The 16,017-nt window shown below is 47.4% G+C and overlaps 1 protein-coding gene across 4 annotated transcripts in view; it reads left to right on the top strand.

Annotated features, from left to right (window-relative positions):
* Positions 1-16,017, top strand: part of KLHL18 (kelch like family member 18) — a 61,837-nt gene that overhangs the window by 35,362 nt on the left and 10,458 nt on the right. For all 4 annotated transcript variants that reach the window (XM_030811933.1, XM_030811932.1, XM_030811934.1 and 1 more), the window contains exons 3-6: positions 2,550-2,690; positions 10,199-10,397; positions 13,385-13,545; positions 14,923-15,059. In XM_030811933.1, the coding sequence (XP_030667793.1) occupies positions 2,550-2,690; positions 10,199-10,397; positions 13,385-13,545; positions 14,923-15,059 (638 nt within the window). The remainder of the gene's footprint in view (positions 1-2,549; positions 2,691-10,198; positions 10,398-13,384; positions 13,546-14,922; positions 15,060-16,017) is intronic.

Genomic DNA, 16,017 nt, shown 5'->3' with positions numbered 1-16,017 from the left:
ATAGGAGAAATACATTTAGTAGGACCTAGACTCCATGATTTTTTTTTTTTTTTTTTTTTTTTTGACTGGGGCTGGATTTAAGAGTGGTGGTATGTTATTCTCTGCACTTTTCTGGGCTAGTCATTTTAGCTGACAAAATAGTTCTTCAAATAAGTGTCTTCATTTACGTCCCTTCTTATCAGTCTAGAACAGTGTTGTCCACTGGAGGTTTCTGCAGTGATGCAAATGTTCTATTTGTGTTGCCCAAAATGGTAGCCACTAGCCACAGATGGCTATTGAGCACTTGAAATATGACTAGTGGGACTGAAGAACTGAATTTTAAGTTTTGTTTAATTTTAATCAATTTAATTTTAAAGTTAAATAGTCACATGTGGCCAAAGGCTACTATATTAGACAACACAGGTCTAGAAGGTGGCAAATGTTATGGTTATTTCATGGTTCAGAAAATTGAAGCTCAAGGAGATCAAGCCCAAGGTTATCCCTTAGCTGGTAGTCAGTTATTGCCCAACCTCTTAATCTGACAGTGGTGACAACTAGGGAGAAAAGAGCTAGGAGACTGTGTGTTACCCTCTGGATGATCAAAGTGCCCCAATACCAGAAGAGGATTTATATACCCATGGCAGGGTAGAAATCTCAGGTCAGGCCAGGCAAGGTGGCTCGTGCCTGAAATCCAAACAATTTGGGAGGTCAAGGCGGGAGGATTGCTTGAGGCTAGGAGTTCAAGACCAGCCTGGACAACATAAACCACATCTGTATAAAAAAAATTGTTTTTAATTAGCTGGGCATGGTGGTGCACACCTGTAGTCTCAGCTACTTAGAAAGCTGAGGTGGGAGGTGAGCTAAGGAGGTCAAGGCTGCAGCGAGCTGTGATCACACCACTACACTCCAGCCTGGGCAACAGAGTGAGACCTTGACTCTTAAAAAAGAAAGAAAGAAATCTTAGGCCAGTTACTTATGAGGAAAGACCTAGAAGTAAGCTGTCCAAGGGCAGTTGTGCCCTCCTATTCTCTGCGGTGTGTGTGTGAAGGAGACATGCTCATCCCATGAATAGTCCAGGGGCTTCATTTAACAGAGATTGCCTGAACATCCATGATGAGCACAGCTCTATCATATATCTGAGGTATAGCAGTGAGAAAACAGCACCTCTTCTCATTCTGCCAACCTTTTTTTGTGTGGGGGGGAGGGGGGGCGATGGAGTCTCACTCTTGGCACCCAGGCTGGAGTGCAGTGGTGTGATCTGGGCTCACTGCAACCTCTGCCTCCCAGGTTCAAGCAATTCTACTGCCTCAGCCTCCCATGAGTAGCTGGGATTACAGGCATCTGCCTTTTTTTTTTTTTTTTTTTTTTTTGAGATGGAGTCTCACTCTCGCCCAGGCTAGAATGCAATGACATGATCTCTGTTCACTGCAACAACCCCGCCTCCTGGATTCAAGCAATTCTCCTCCCTCAGCCTCTCAAGTAGCTGGGACTACAGGCGCATGCCACCATGCCTGGCTAATTTTTGTATTTTTAGTAGACACAGGGTTTTGCCATGTTGGCTAGGCTGGTCTCGAACTCCTGACCTCAGGTGATCCGCCCACTTTGGCCTCCCAAAGTGCTGGGATTACATGCGTGAGCCACCGCGCCGGCCCTCTGCCAGCTTTCTAGTAGTGATTTGGCAGTCACCAAATACATGCATGGTATGGCTAAGAGTGAAAGTGATATGAGAAAAGTAAAGCAGAGTAAAGGCTAGTAAAGGATGGTGGAGTCTGTGCTATTTTCGGGTGATCAGGGAAGGCCCCTGTCGTGGGGTGGCATTTGAGCTGAGACATCTTATTTGAAGTGCGGGAATGAGCCATCTTGGGGAAGTTCCCTCCAAACAGGGAGCAGTCATTGCAAAGGCCCTGAGGTAAGAATATGTTCAGAATGCTGGAATCAAGTAAGAAAGGGAGAAAGTGGAGGTGAGGAGGATAGACAGATGGAGAGGGACCAGAGCACATACAGCCTTAAAGGTGGAATTTGGATTTCATTTTCAGTGTGAATTGAAAGCAGAAAAAATGTTAGAAATCTCATTCTAGAAATTTACCCCAAAGAAATAATTCAAAAACGTTCTAACAGCAATAAGATGGTAATAGCTATCATGCTTACCAATAAAGGAAATAAATGATAGCATATTTCCATGTTGAAATATTATACAGCAGCCACTAAAAACAATAAACATGAAGACAGTGTAGCAACATGGGAAAGGCTTGATAAGTATTTTATGATTATATCCATAAAATTCATGCATGTAGGCGATCAAAGACTAAAAATGAATGTAGGAAAATGACCGCTGTTGACTTTTTCAGTAGTGAAATTGTAGGTGATTGTGTTCTCTTTTTTAGAATTTTCTGTAGGGCAACGGAGACAACTTGGTAGAATGAGTTTTAGGCTGTGGTGAAGTAGTTACTCCATTAGATAGATTCTCAAAGGGCCTGGGCTAAGTAATGTCAGTTCAGTTAGGGCCTGAGTCTCCCGTGGGCCAAGACCCATCTCTGAAAGCACCTCACAGCTTTCCCTCTCTCCTCTAGTGCCCTGGAGGCTCTGATCAACTTTGCCTACAATGGCAACCTTGCCATTGACCAGCAAAATGTCCAGTCATTGCTGATGGGGGCAAGCTTCCTGCAGCTGCAGAGCATCAAAGACGCCTGCTGCACATTCCTCCGAGAACGGTGAGGTGATGTGGTGGGCCTGGTGGAGAACATGACTATTTCATTTCTGGAATCTTCTGCCAGTTTGCCGAGTTCTTAGGACCATATATAGGTTTATGAAGGGAGTGAGCTGGAAAGGTTATTCTGCAGAGCTTACATTTCTTGAAATCAGTTTGTAGCAGTGCCCACTTCTTTGAGATGAATTTTTTCAGAACATGATTTACATAGTCCAGCCTGCCCTTTCCCTTGGCTTGACATGTACATCTTCTGTTCCTCCCTCTCCAGTCTCACCAGCCACTAATTTAGCTGATTTCTCACCAAACTGATTTGTGCAGTGCTCCCCTACTGTATCATAGCCATCTCCATCTTTGTTTAGGTACTTTGCCCTCTGAATTTCTTTTCTTTTTTTTTTTTTTTTTTAAGACAGGATCTTGCTCTGTCACCCAGGCTGGAGTGCAGTGGTGTGATCTCGCCTCACTGCAAACTCTGCCTCCCACGTTCAGCAATCCTCCCACCTCAGCCTCCCAAGTAGCTGGAACTACAGGCACGTGCCACCACATCTGGCTAATTTCTGTAATTTTTTTGGTAGAGATAGGGTTTTGCCATGTTGCCCAGGCTGGTCTCAAACTCTGCCCACCTTGGCCTCCCAAAGTGCTTGGATTACAGGCATAAACCACTGCTCCCAGCCCTCTTTGAATTTCTTGATCTTCCTTTTCATACTTCAGTTATTTAAGAGCCTACCCAAATTTCACTTCCTGGAATTCTCTGTCCTCCTTAGTCCACTGGGAACTATCATTGTATGCACTTTTATGGTTGGGACCATGGATACCCCCACCTATTTCCAGTGCTTGGCAGTGGGCCTTGTGGGTCTCCTATGACCTGAGCAGTTAAGAAGGCTCTCCCTCCCGCTCAAGAGCCAGAGCTCTTAGTCATAAAGTAAAGGCCTTTTAACCAGCAGAGGCTTGGGGATGCGGGTTAGTGCTGGGCCACACACAGGCAGGAGGAACCCAAACAGCACCCCTGTGTCTGTGGTGCTTCACACACCCAGCCTTCACCTGAGCCTACTCTGATCACTAGGTAGCTGGCCTGTCAGCATTCCTCCTAACTCAGATCTGCCCTCCGAACCTCATCCCCTCATGGAGCTGACCTCCCCTCCCCCATTCTCACTCCACCTATCCAGTTAGCAGCTTATGGACCACACCCGCTCTCTGTTCATATCCTGCCCACACGGTGCTCATGGTCATCACACTGAGTACAGCTGTGTGTGCAGCTAGTCAAATAACTGTGGTAATAATGCCTAAGATTTAGTGGGGGGCTTATCTGCTGAACACTGGGTTTCATCTCGAGGTAGGTGGTGCTGTTCGCAGTTTTATAAAGACCTCGTAGTAAGAGTAAAGCTGCGGAACCAAGCTTGTCCCTGCTCTGGGATGCCCTCTGGGGCAGGCCAGAGAGCGCATATGGAGATGTGAGGAGCACACACTATCTTTCCTGCTCATTTGTGAGCTTCTTAAGACACAGACTGGACTTAGTTCACCTCTTTTTCCCACAGAAGTTGGAAAATCACTTCCTTTTTTCTTTTTCTTTCTTTCTTTCTTTTTTTTTTTTTCTGTAAGATAGAGCCCCAGGCTTGGAGGCCTTGGGCTTCACCACTGCTGAAATGACTTACTGTGGCTAAGTAGGATTAATCCTGGAAAGGATTGTTGGCGATCCTCGAATCTTCACCAATGGACAACAGCTCCACCTAGGGGGCTTTTGAGACTGTCACTGTCAACACTGGATCCAGGCTATGTTGTAAAGTACTGTCATCTAAAAGTTGCTTAGAAAAGTGATTTTTAGGCCAGATGAGGTGGTTCATGCTGTAATCCCGGCATTTTGGGAGGCCAAGGCAGGAGGATTGCTTGAGGTTAGGATTTCCAGACCAGCCTGTATGCCAGAGCAAGACCCTGTCCTACAAAAAAAAAAATTTTTTTTAATTAGTCAAGTGCAGTGGCTCATGCCTATAGTCCCAGCTACTGGAGAGGCTAAGGTGGGAGAATCACTTGAACCAGGAGCCCAAGGCTGCAGTGAGTTATAATCACCTTACTCCAGCTTGGACAACTGAGCAAGACTCTGTCTCTAAAAACTAAAAAGAAAAAAGAAAAGTCATTTTTAGGCCAGTGCAGGTTTGCATGCACCAGTAACATTTTAGAAATAAGTACTTATGCATAAACCTGATGTTTTGAGTCTATCCTTGACATTTTTTCATTCAGCCCTTCAGGACCCCTTCTGAGACCTAAACCTATACCTCTCTTATTTCCTGCCACAGACTCCAGAGCCATGGCCTGCTTTCTGTTTTCTCTCCAGTAGTTCCTATTATTGTCTCTGTTCCTTGGAATGATTCTCCCTAAGCCTGGCTACAGAATGTGGTGGTGTCTCCCAGCTCCCCACTTCCTATGTGCCCTTGAGGGTGCATCATTTTCTTTCTTTCTTTCTTTCTTTTTAAGTCGGAGTCTCGCTCTGTGAGACAAGAGTGTCGCTCTTGTTGCCCAGGCTGGAGTGCAGTGGCACAATCTTGGCTCACTGCAAGCTCTGCCGCCTGAGTTCACGCCATTCTCCTGCCTCAGCCTCCCGAGTAGCTGGGACTACAGGCGCCCACCACCACGCCCGGCTAATTTTTTGTATTTTTAGTAGAGATGGGGTTTCACCATGTTAGCCAGGATGGTCTCAATCTCCTGACCTTGTGATCTGCCTGCCTCAGCCTCCCAAAGTGCTGGGATTACAGGCGTGAGCTGTAATGCACCCACGCCCGGCTGAGGGTGCATCATTTTCAGGATTTGATTGCCAATGACTTGAGGAAAACCATTCTGAGCACCAGTGGAAAAGATATGTGACAGCACAGAGAAGCCGCAATGCCATCAGAGTTCTTAAAGCCACAGTTCCTGAGGCTGCTCAGTCTATTACATCTTCAGTCCACTGCTTTTTTTTCCCCCTGAGGCTGGGGTTGACTTTTTCTGGTGGCCCTATTTCCGGCCTTCAAATGTATGGGCCTCCTTGCTTTTAGGCAAGCACTGGAGCTGTGTATTTTCTTTCTTTTTTTTCGAGGTGGAGTCTCACTCTGTCACCCAGGCTGGAGTGCAGTTTCGTGATCTCGGCTGACTGCAACCTCTGCCTCCTGAGCTCAAGCATTCTCCTGCCTCAGCCTCTGGAGTAGCAGGATTACAGGTGCCTGCCACCATGCCTGGCTAATTTTTGTATTTTTATTTATTTATTTATTTTTGAGACAGAGTCTTGCTCTGTTGCCCAGGTGGGAATGCAGTGGTGTGATCTCAGCTCACTGCAACCTCCACCTCCCAGGTTCAAGCGATTCTCCTGCCTCAGCGTCCCGAGCAGCTGGGACTACAGGCGCCCGCCACCACGCCCAGCTGATTTTTGTATTTTTAGTAGAGATGGAGTTTCACCATGTTGGCCAGGCTGGTCTTGATCTCCTGACCTCAAGTGATCTGCCCACCTCGGCCTCCCAAAGTGCTGGGATTACAGGCGTGAGTCACCACACCCAGCCTTGGAGCTGTATATTTTCTGAAATTCTCTCAGAGGTAGATTGGAACATCAAATGCGTCAGTGAACCACATCAGTAACCTATTCAAGTCACTGCCTCCTGCCTCTGATGAAGCATTATGTCTTATGCTGTCTTCTTGCTTCCAAAGTCAAGCTGTGTCAGCAAGGAAGAAGGTTGTGATGTGGCTAATGAAAGATGTGGGTCTCCATCAACCCTGTAGGTTTGTTTTCCCTCATATCTCTCTCCTCCTCTTGCATGGGCCCCTTTCCTGTGTGGCCGCTCTCCTTCCTTTTCCCCCACTAATTGCCTTAAAAACAGGCTCCCCACATCCCCCATCCTCTTGGATGTAAAAGCCCAGTTCAGTTAAGAAGGTGTGTTTTGGCTGGGCGCATTGACTCACACCTGTAAGCCCAACACTTTGGGAGGCCGAGGGGGGTGGATCACCTGAAGTTGGGAGTTCGAGACCAGCCTGGCCAACATAGTGAAACCCCATCTCTACTAAAAATGCAAAAAACTTAGCTGGCTATGGTGGCGGGCACCTGTAATCCCAGCTACTCGGGAGGCTGAGGCAGGAGAATCGCTTGAACCCAGGAGGTGGAGGTTGCGGTGAGCCGAGATTGTTGCCATTGCACTCCAGCCTGGGCAACAAGAGCGAAACTACATCTCAAAAAAAAGAAAAAAAAAGGAAGGTGTGTTTTGGCCGGGCGTGGTGGCTCACGCTTGTTATCCTGGCACTTTGGGAGGCCGAGGCAGGCAGATCACCTGAGGTCAGTAGTTGGAGACCAGCCTGGCCAACATGGTGAAACGCCATCTCTACTAAAAATACACAAATGAGCCGGCTGTGGTGGCGCACGCCTGTAATCCCAGCTACTTGGGAGGCTGAGCCAGGAGAATCACTTGAACCCAGGAGGCAGAGGTTGCAGTGAGCTGAGATCGTGCCACTGCACTCTAGCCTTGGCAACACAGGGAGACTCCGTCTCAAAAAAAAGAAAAGGGAAAAAAAAAAGGTGTGTTTTGTGCTCAGTATTATGCCAAGCCAATCAAAGACACCCAAAAATAAGGTACGAGAATCCTAACCTGAGAAGGAGAGTTTGGAAATGAATGCCAATGGCTACGTTGATCATTGGCTCCCATATCCTTGGACTTGATCCAGCTCCTGCTTCGTGGCATTTTGAATCCTCCTCTCGGGTTGATGTCAAAGTGGTAGGAAATAGTGAAGCACATGCTGTAGAGGCCTAGGGAAGGTTTATCTTTATATCTGCCTTATATTTGTAAAGTGCTTTAACAAGTCTCATTCAATCACTGTAAGTGCTTTAGGAGAAAGGCATTTGACAGATGACTGAGCTGACATTCTGACCTTCAGCACTGTATTCCTCAGTGGCCATGCACTTTGCCTACATCTTGCTCTCTACTTATGTTTCTGTGCTCTTCTAAATTCACATCAGTTTCCAAAGCAATGGACAGAGCAAGCTCAGGCTGGAATGAAATAACTATGTAGAATTTTGACTAGTCATAAAGCCAGGCTCCAAGGTACCTTGCCCATTCAGTCCTTGACGGGTCAACTGCTAGGGGACAATAGTGAATATTGCTAAATAAATATAACCCTGTGCCTAAAACCTTAACTCAACGTCGGGGAAAAGAAATAAACCTTTCTAATGAAGAAAAGCAAGCCTGGCCAATTTTTAATCTGATCAATACCATCTTTACAGAGAATCAGTCATGGAGCCAAATAAGAATCCCCCAGGGTCTGCTGCTGTCACCAAGATTTTAGAATCACACTGGGCTCATTTGGAATTTTCTTAGATGCAGCAGTAGTAAAAAAAAACAAGCTGGGCACAGTGGCTCACGCCTGTAATCCCAGCACTTCGGGAGGCCAAGGCAGGAGGATTGCTCGAGCCTAGGAGTTTGAGACCAGTCTGGGCAACATAGGGAGATGCTGTCTCTACCAAAAAACACTTTTTTTTTTTTTTTTAATTAGCCAGATGTGGTCTCAGCTACTTGGCAGGTTGAGGTAGGAGGATCACTTGAGCTCAAGAGGTCAAGGCTATCATGAGCCATAATTGCACCACTACACTACAGCTTAGGTGACAGAATAAGACCTTGTCTCAAAAAACAAAAACAACCATAATAAAAAATTAAGACAGCCATTAACTTCATACCAGGTACCATGCATCATGGCTCAGCCCTAAGAGGTGGGTAGCTGTTGTCATCATCTTCTTTCAGGTGAGAAAATTACTGACACTTGGAAGAACATAACCCACCCAAGTTGCCCCATGAGCATCAGGGCCAGGATTTATCCTGGGTTTCTCCAGCCCTGATGAGTGTAAGTCTGCCAGGCTCCTGTGGGAATGTGCACAAGAGTCCTGATTTCAGTCTCAGCACCTCCACTTCTTGTCTCGAGGGACTGTGAGCACCATCTTTGGTTTCCCTGAGCCTGTTTTCCATCTGTGAGTGCATTACTACTTTACAGGTTAAGAAGATTCTGGAGAATGTATATAAAAGGCCTAGCAAAATACTTGACTCACTGATGGTCAATAAATGATAGCTGCTGCTGTTGTTTCTGGTTGTCTGAACAATTAGGCCCATGGAGTCTCTGTCTAAAACAAGAAGAAATCTCAGCACTTTGGGAGGCCGAGGCAGGTGGATCGCTGGAGTTCAGGAGTTCAAACCTGCCTGGGCAACATGGTGAATCCCTGTCTCTACCACAAAAAGTACAAAAATTAGCCAGGCATAGTGGCGCCTGTAGTCCCAGCTACTTGTGGGGCTGAGGCGGGAGGATCGCTTGAGCCCAGGAGGTCAAGGCTGATGTGAGCCATGTTCATGCTACTGCACTCCAGCCTGGGGGACAAAGTGAGACCCTGTCTCAAAAAAGAAAAAAAAGGAAAAAAAAAAAAAAAGAAAAAGTATAAGGGTTCCCATATTAGAGAAGCCATCTCTCCGTGTTGTGTTTTCTTTTTGTGTTTTTTGTTGTTTTGTTGTTGTTGTTGTTTTTGAGACGGAGTCTTTCTCTGTCCCCCAGGCTGGAGTGCAATGGCGCGATCTCGGCTCACTGCAAGCTCCGCCTCCCGGGTTCACGCCATTCTTCTGCCTCAGCCTCCCGAGTAGCTGGGACTACAGGCGCCAGCCAACACGCCCGACTAATTTTTTGTATTTTTAGTAGAGACGGGGTTTCACCGTGTTAGCCAGGATGGTCTCGATCTCCTGACCTCGTGATCCGCCCGCCTCGGCCTCCCAAAGTGCTGGGATTACAGGCTTGAGCCACCGCGCCCGGCCTGTTGTTGTTGTTTTTGAGACGGAGTCTTGCTCTGTTGCCCAGGCTGGAGTGCAGTGGCGCAATCTTGGCTCACTGCAAGCTCCGCCTCCTGGGTTCACACCATTCTCCTGCCTCAGCCTCCCGAGTATCTGGGACTACAGGCGCCCACCACCATGCCCGGCTAATTTTTTGTATTTTTAGTAGAGACGGGGTTTCACCATGTTAGCCAGGATGGTTTTGATCTCCTGACCTCGTGATCTGTCCACCTCGGCCTCCCAGAGTGCTGGGATTACAGGCATGAGCCACCATGCCTGGCCCTGTCTATGTTTTTTAAACTCTAATTCTGTGACTTCAGTGCCTGCCTTGTGACCAAAGTTGAAATAGTGCCCTGGACACTCAACCAGGAATTTCAGTGGTGGAACATCTCAAGCAGATTTTCAGTGCATGCATTCCTGTGACGGTTACTTCTCACCTTCTGACAGTTACTTTACAGAACTGCCCAGAGAGCTCATTCCACCTGATGCACAGAGCACTAGGCCCAAAAGGCAGGGACCTTTGAGGATAATCTTTCTTCTTAATTTTATACCTTTAGAAGTTGAGTCCCAGAGAAGTACAGTTTCCAACAAAGCTGAGGTTAAGAATTTGTTTTCATTCTGTGGCTCTACCCAGAACCAGCCTGAGAATGATCAAAGATAACATCCTTTCTTACTCTAATTTTTTTTTTCTTTTCTTATGCCAAAGGCTTCACCCAAAAAACTGCCTGGGTGTGCGCCAGTTTGCTGAGACAATGATGTGTGCTGTGCTGTACGACGCTGCCAACAGCTTCATCCACCAGCACTTTGTGGAGGTGTCCATGTCGGAAGAGTTTCTGGCCCTGCCCTTGGAAGACGTGCTTGAGCTGGTGTCTCGGGATGAGCTGAATGTCAAATCTGAGGAGCAGGTATGTGAGCCCAGTAGCAGTCTGTGTGGGTGACATGAGACGCTGCTCTTTATAATCACTGTTTTATTTATTTTTTTACAAAATTAAGATCATGACATGTATGTGGCTGTTGTATATTATGGGGCTTGTTTTACTGTATCATGCATTTTTCATGAAAACTTTCTATATGTTTTATTTGTTTTTTTGAGACAGTATCTTGCTCTGTCACCTAGGCTGGAGTGCAGTAGCAAGATCATAGCTTACTGCAGCCTCATCCTCCCACATCAGCCTCCCGAGTAGCTGGAACTACAGGCACATACCACCACACCCAGCTATTTTTTGTAGAGACCAGGTTTCACCATGTTGCCCAGGCTAGTCTTGAATTACTGTCCTTAAGTGATCCTCCCACCTCAGCCTCCCAAAGTGCTGGGATTATAGGCATGAGCCACCGCACCTGGCCTCTATACAGTTTAGTGTCTAAATAGCATTCTGTTGATTTTTATCAACCTACTCACCTTATTCTTGCATGTTTGGGTTATTTCCAATATTTACTATTAGAAATAATCCTGCTATGAACCAGAAACAGCAAGCATAGGTAATTTTTTTGTTGTTTTTTTGAGACAGAGTCTCATTCTGTCACCCAAGCTGGAGTGCAGTGGTGCAATCTTGGCTCACTGCAACCTCCATCTCCCAGGTTCAAGCAATTCTCCTGCATCAACCTCCTGAGTAGCTGGGATTACAGGTATGCACCACCATGCCAGGTTAATTTTTATACTTTCAGTAGAGATGGGGTTTCACCATGTTGGCCAGGCTGGTCTCGAATTCCTGACCTCAAGTGACCCACCCATCTCGGCCTCCCAAAGTGCTGGGTTTACAGGCGTGAGCCACTGCCCGGCCAAGTATAGATAACTTTTTGCAAGAATCTTATTCTAAGGAAGAGCAGAACATTGGGGTGGCTGTGGGAGGGGTCTGTGAAATCAAGAGGGGTTGTTTGTTTGTTTGTTTGTTTTTGAGAAAGAGTCTTGCTCCGACGCCCAGGCAGGCTGGAGTGCAGTGGCAACAATCACTGTACCTCTGCCTCCCAGGTTCAAGCAATTCTCCTGCTTCAGCCTCCCAAGTAGCTGGGATTACAGGTGCCTGCTACCATGCCTGGCTAATTTTTATATATTTAGTAGAGATGGGGTTTCACCATGTTGGCCAGGCTGGTCTTGAACTCTGGCCTCACATGATCCTCTCACCTTGGCCTCCCAAAGTGCTGGGATTATAGGCATGAGCCATCATGCCAGGCCTGTGTGTGTGTGTGTGTGTGTGTGTGAGACAGAGTGAGACTCTGGAGTGCAATGGCACAATCTCAGCTCACTGCAGCCTCAGCCTTCCAGGTTCAAGCAGTTCTCCTGCCTCAGCTTCCCGAGTAGCTGGGATTACAGGTGTGTGCCATCATGCCTGGCTAATTTTTGTATTTTTAGTAGAGACAGGGTTTCACTATGTTGGCCGGGCTGTTCTTAAACTCCCGACCTCAGATGATCCGCCCGCCTCGACCTCCCAAAGTGCTGGGATTACAGGCGTGAGCCACTGCGCCAGGCCCGGCCTTTTTTTTTTTTTTTTTTTTTTAAGTGAGAGAAATTACAGCATATTTGACTGCTGGTGGGAGTTTTCCAGAAGAGAGGGAAGAATTGATAATGTTGGAGAAATGGGAGAGCAGTTGTTGGAATGATGTTCTGGAATAAGTGAGGACAGTCTAGGGCATAAGGGTGTGCATCTTTGATAGGAGCACAGGCCATCCATATCCACAGTAGCAGGAGGGAGAGCTGGGGCACACGCCCAGGGACAGGGGACAGGTAGATTCTTACAGACATTCTCTTCTGATTTTCTGTTTTCTCACCTGAGAGTGAGGATGAGGGACAAATGTTAGAAATTTAAGGAAGGCCAGGAGCAGTGGCTCACACCTGTAATCCCAGCACTTTGGGAGGCCAAGGTGGGCAGATTTGTTGAGCTCAGGAGTTTGAGACCAGCCTGGGCAACATGGCAAAACCCCATCTCTACTAAAAGCACAAAAGTTAGCCAGGCATGGTCCAGCTTAAACTCCTGGCCTGTAATCCCAGCTACTTGGGCTGAGGTGGGAGGATTGCTTGAGCTGGGAGGCAGAGGTTGAGGTGAGCTGAGATTGCACCACTGCACTCCAGCCTGGGTGATGGGGCAAGACCTATCTCCAAAAAAAAAAAAAAGAAAGAAAAGAAAAAAGAAATTTGAGGAGAGGTTAAAAGGTATGATTTATTTTCCTCTTTCCTCTAGGAAAGGGGGATGCTAGAGAGGTGAAGCAGGCTTGATAGGAGCCTGGGAGAAAAGTGGACCCTGGGCTTGGCAGCGACACTGTGATTTCGAGGAAAAAGCCTCATTCCAAAAACTAGGTGTCCTGTCCCTAGCTCTTAAACTAATTAATATGACGGGGGGCCAGGGGGCAGCTCACATTTATTTGAGTGATACATTTCGTAAGGGCTATAGGGCTTTAGAGGGAGATATCCTTGTGGTTGGAGCCATTAAGAAAGGCTCCTTGGAGAACATGGATCTAGAGCCAGGCCTTAAAAATAGGGGAGTGGGTTTAGATGAAGAGGAGGAGATGAGAGGGCATTTTAGATGAGGGGGGACAGTGTGAACAGGAGAACCAGCCCAGCCTCGCCGGAGTACAGAGAGGGTGATGGAGGGAGTTTAGAGGGAGCAGGGGTACAGGGGCAGCGGGAAGGGAAACAGGCATTTTGTTTTGACGGAAAGGAATAAGATGCCATTGATGATTTTCCCCTAGGAAATCATAATCATAATGAAATTCAGGAAGTTGTTCTAGTAGCCTAGGAAGTAGAGAGAAATCAGGGATTTCAGAGACAAGTAGGAGAAAAGATTGATGGGCCCAAAGGACTGCTTCAGTATAGGAAGTGGAGGCATTGAGATTGGAGGCCTGGGGTGTGGCCCCTGGGTGGGAGGATTTACTGCCAGAGCATCCACTCTCATGACAGGTCTTTGAAGCTGCATTGGCCTGGGTCAGATACGACCGGGAGCAGAGGGGTCCCTACCTGCCTGAGCTGCTGTCCAATATCCGCCTGCCCCTCTGTAGGCCCCAGTTCCTTTCAGACAGAGTACAGCAGGATGACCTGGTGCGTTGCTGCCACAAATGCAGGTGAGTGAGGGTGGACCTGCATAGGACACTGCCAAAGGTCTAAGGAGGGAAGAGGAGTTGGCCACCTGTTCCAGTTCTGGAAAGAAAGCATTTAGAGTGATCAGTCTAATTCATGGCACACAGATTGGTCTGCCCTCTGTCTAGAAGCTGGAACAGGAAGTGTGAAGAGCCCGAATCTTATGCCTTGAGCAGAGAGATATGCCATGTGGGAGCATCAAAGCAGAAAGGGCTTTCCCCTGCTGAGTTATCTGAGGATTTTCCAGCATCTTTCCCCACTGAGTTATTTATGAATGTGCAACCATCTTTACTGCCTGCTCTGACCCTGTCCACACCAGCAGCTCACTCAGTGGTGTAAATGGGACTTCCTGGGGCTCATTGCCCTCTTCAGTAAATATTAGTCAGTACCGTGGGCATGGGGGGCCTCCGGCAGGTGTAGGCTTTACATCTACGATGATGGGCAAGGGGCAGACGTGTTTACCAACACATGAAACTTTTACCCAGAGTAAATCAATGACAACATGGCACAGCAGAGTTACCCAAACAGTTCAGAAGATGGCAGCCCTATAGGATGATTGCTGTAAAAGTAGAACAGCAGAGGAAAAATGTTCATTCTCCTCCAGATTGCTTGTCAAGTTCACAACCCTGAAACATTTTTTTCTCCTTTGCTGATAAAAACTTTACACATATTCAGCTTTCTTTCATTTTCCAACTCCTGGTTGGGATTAGCTGGTTCAGGAGGAAGTAAGTGCCTGTCCATGGCAGGTGGTGTGAAGGTGTGTGTCAGGATGGAGTGGAGTTGTGTCTGGAGGTAGCTAGGGCCCAGTGACCAGCGGTCTCAAGGGTGTTGTTGAGGAGTTTGGACTTTATTCTGTCAGCAGTGGGTGGCTATTGAAGGTTCTTAGCTTGAACTCTAGTGTGGAAGTGGAATGGAGGGGCAGACCAGAGGCAGGGAGGTGTGTCAGGAGCTGCCACCGTGCAGGTGAGTGGTGATTAATTGCAGGTTGTAAGCCACAGTGCAGTTGTAGGGATGGAAAGGAAGGGCTAGGTCTGAGTGGCAACAGGGTGCATGCTGCTTGTCGAAACTCCCAGGTCCAACCATTTAGGCCACTACCCTGTTTTTCTCATGCCTAATCTGTACCCGATTACACTAGCTGAGGGGGGTCTTTGCTTGTCTTGCCCTTTTAATTTTGAGTATATCTCAGTAGCCATGTATGATTTTCCCAGAACTCACCTGGTTTCTTTGAGACCAGACCTTCCAGAAGGCTTCTCCTCCCAGGTTTCCCCTGCAGTTGGCAGTGGGGAGCCAGGCTCAGAGATGCAGACGAGGACTAAGTCAGGGGGATACCCCCTGTTCTAGCATCTTCCACCTTATTCCAGGGACCTGGTAGACGAAGCAAAGGACTACCACCTCATGCCAGAGCGCCGGCCCCACCTGCCAGCTTTCAGAACCCGGCCACGCTGCTGCACGTCCATCGCTGGGCTTATCTACGCCGTAGGGGGCCTCAACTCAGCAGGTACCTTGCGGCTCCCCTTTATAGACCCTCATCTTGGACTCCATGGATGAGGAAGCACCAAACAAATTAGCCTGGCCCTTCTGGTTTCTGTTTTGTGCTGTCACCACCTTTGCCGCTCTTGATTTTATACAGTTGCTCTACAGTTAGAGCATGTCACATATTCATGCCATTGAATCAGATTATCAGTGCTAAAGAGACCTTCTAGAAATCTTTGAGGCCTAGCCTGCTTACCTGACAAGTGACGAAATTAAGTCCCACAGAACTTTCACTGTGTTCATACAATTGTTTTTGGCAGAGCAAGGACTAGAACTTGGGTGTTCTGATTCCTGAGCCAGCACTTTTGCCCTAATAGCGCATTGGCTATGGTGCAGCATCCTATCAGCCCTGGATAGGATACAGTCAGAGACCCAATTCCATACCAGGCTATTCACATTTGGTCATATGGATCTCTGGGGTTAGACTGAGAATGTCCCCAAGAGAAAGATTATCCAAATACACAGGGTCTACCACTGTCAATAATACTTTTTACTCTTCAGCCCCACCCCCTGTGAAACACACGCATGCTTTACAGTCCGTGGGTTATTGGCAGTTTTTGAATCTAAAAGTAAGGTTTTCAGAAAGCTGCATGGCCTCCCAACTTGGGGGGAGTTGGTGGGCACTCCCAGGCAGTTTTGTTTTTATTTTTTATTGTTTTTAATTTTTTTGAGATGGAGTGTCACTCTTGTCACTCAGGCTGGAGTGCAGTGGCGCAATCTCAGCTCACTGCAACCTCTGCCTCCCGGGTTCAAGCAATTCTCCCGCCTTAGCCTCCTGAGTAGCTGAGACTACAAGCACATGCTACCACACCCAGCTAATTTTTGTATTTTTAGTAGAGATGGGGTTTCACCATGTTGGCCAGGCTGGTTTTGAGTTCCTGACCTCAAGTGATCTGCCCACCTTGGCCTCCCAAAGTGCTGGG

The sequence above is a fragment of the Nomascus leucogenys genome, chromosome 4, assembly GCF_006542625.1.
Source record: "Nomascus leucogenys isolate Asia chromosome 4, Asia_NLE_v1, whole genome shotgun sequence".
Classification (NCBI taxonomy): Eukaryota; Metazoa; Chordata; class Mammalia; order Primates; family Hylobatidae; genus Nomascus; species Nomascus leucogenys.
Note: the sequence above shows the minus strand (reverse complement) of the source record. Positions and strands in the feature narration are given on the sequence as shown.